This window comes from Frankliniella occidentalis, unplaced genomic scaffold, assembly GCF_000697945.3.
Source record: "Frankliniella occidentalis isolate FOCC.00 unplaced genomic scaffold, Focc_3.1 Scaffold661, whole genome shotgun sequence".
In the NCBI taxonomy this organism is placed as follows: domain Eukaryota; kingdom Metazoa; phylum Arthropoda; class Insecta; order Thysanoptera; family Thripidae; genus Frankliniella; species Frankliniella occidentalis.
This window is the reverse complement of record NW_026267775.1, coordinates 36520-38255: the sequence shown is the minus strand read 5'-3', so window position 1 is coordinate 38255 and position 1736 is coordinate 36520. Positions and strand designations below refer to the sequence as shown.

At 41.4% G+C, this 1736-nt stretch overlaps 1 protein-coding gene across 2 annotated transcripts in view; it reads left to right on the top strand.

Moving 5' to 3' along the window:
• The first annotated feature begins 6 nt into the window (after positions 1-6).
• Positions 7-1736, top strand: part of LOC113218057 (monocarboxylate transporter 14) — a 21373-nt gene continuing 19643 nt past the window's right edge. For both annotated transcript variants that reach the window (XM_052275540.1, XM_052275539.1), the window contains exon 1: positions 7-1650. In XM_052275540.1, coding sequence (XP_052131500.1) covers positions 259-1650 — 1392 coding nt within the window. In that variant the 5' untranslated portion in view covers positions 7-258. The remainder of the gene's footprint in view (positions 1651-1736) is intronic.

Sequence of the window (1736 nt, the reverse complement as noted above, 5' to 3'; positions counted from 1 at the left end):
ATTTGCTGAAGTTTCAGTGGAATCAGCACACTGCCTGTTTGAATATAACATCCTGTGATAAAAACCTTGATATCTGTAAATATTAGGATACTTTCAACAATAAGGACAAGTGATTTCCTTTTTTTTTCTTTTTAATATTTTTTGGGAAACCCAGCTGTGATAGCTGATACCAGTAATAGCTGAAAGTCAAGTGCTGTGTCAGGAAGACATCTGAAATAATAATATAGCATTCTGAAGAATATCTGTTGAATATACAACATGGAGCCCAGTGAAGTTAAACAAGAGATTGAGAGAGGTCAAGCACCCATTGTGCGTTGGAATAATGGGTCACCCACTGTTAGTCCTATTTTGCCCTCAAAAGAACATTCTCCCCTGCCTAGTTCCCCTAATAAGTCAATAAATAGCAGTGGAATTGGAAGAGAGTCTCCAAATCAAACAAGTCCAAGCAACTCTCTTACGTACTCACCTGCCTTGTCTAGTGTGGGCGATGAGCCTCCACACTCGCCAGCAACACCTCCACCAGCCTATGACGCAGTGTATGATGGAGATAATCTGAATTGCTCAACTTCCAGCCTACCAGAGAAGCGAAGCCCTGCCTCCCCAATACCCTCCAATAAGGGTAAAGAAACTCCTAATGAAAAATCCCCTGAAAGAGATGAAGAGAACAATGTCCGTTTTCTTGGTGAAGATGGAAACATCTTGACCATTGATGACAATGACTCTATAATCAGTAGCAGAAGTCATCAGTCTGATGATGAAGATGAAAGTGATGATGAAAAGAAGCCACGGATTCCAGATGGTGGTTGGGGCTGGGTAGTTGTATTATCATCCTTGTTCATTAGTATGGTGGCTGATGGCATATCATTTTCGTTTGGACTGCTTTATGTTGAGTTTTTAAACCATTTCCAAGAAAGCAAGAGTGTCACATCTTGGATTGGGAGCTTGTTTATGGCAGTTCCTCTATTATCTGGTCCAGTGGGTAGTGCTCTTGTTGACCGCTATGGTTGTAGAGCTATGACAATGGTTGGAGGTTTCATATCTGGATGTGGATTTGTTTTGGCAGCATTTTCAAACTCAATCATTGAAATGTATCTTACCTTTGGGGTAATTGCTGGCTTAGGCTTAGGTCTGTGCTATGTGACAGCTGTTGTCAGTATTGCGTTTTGGTTTGACAAGAAAAGGACCCTCGCTACTGGTTTGGGTGCTTGTGGCACTGGTATTGGCACATTTGTGTATTCACCAATGACAACCTACTTTATTAAAACCTATGGGTGGCGTGGAACAACACTTCTTCTTGCGGGCACGTTCTTTAATATGTGTGTTTGTGGTGCTGTCATGCGAGATCCTGAGTGGTACACAATTGAACAAAACAAGTCTAACTTGCAACGAGGTAGTAAATCATTACGAGGGGCATCATCCTGTGGATCTATCTCAGGAAGAAGCCAGTTTGAGCAAGACTTCCCTGGAGTAGATGAACTGAGACGCATGCTCAAAAGTGGACAAACTCCTGAATACCTTCTTGCAACACTCAACACCAGTACTGGTGGAGTACCTACAGTTGACGGCACTGAAAAGATTCCAAATGGGGAACTTGCTCCATCATTCCACTCAGTTGTCAACTTACCAACCTTTGTCAAACAGAGTGAAAAGGTAAATATTTGGTCAACCAAAAATAATTTCTCTACTTCCTTTCATTAAGCTTCTACCTTGGCTATTTTAATATTGTTTTATCTATG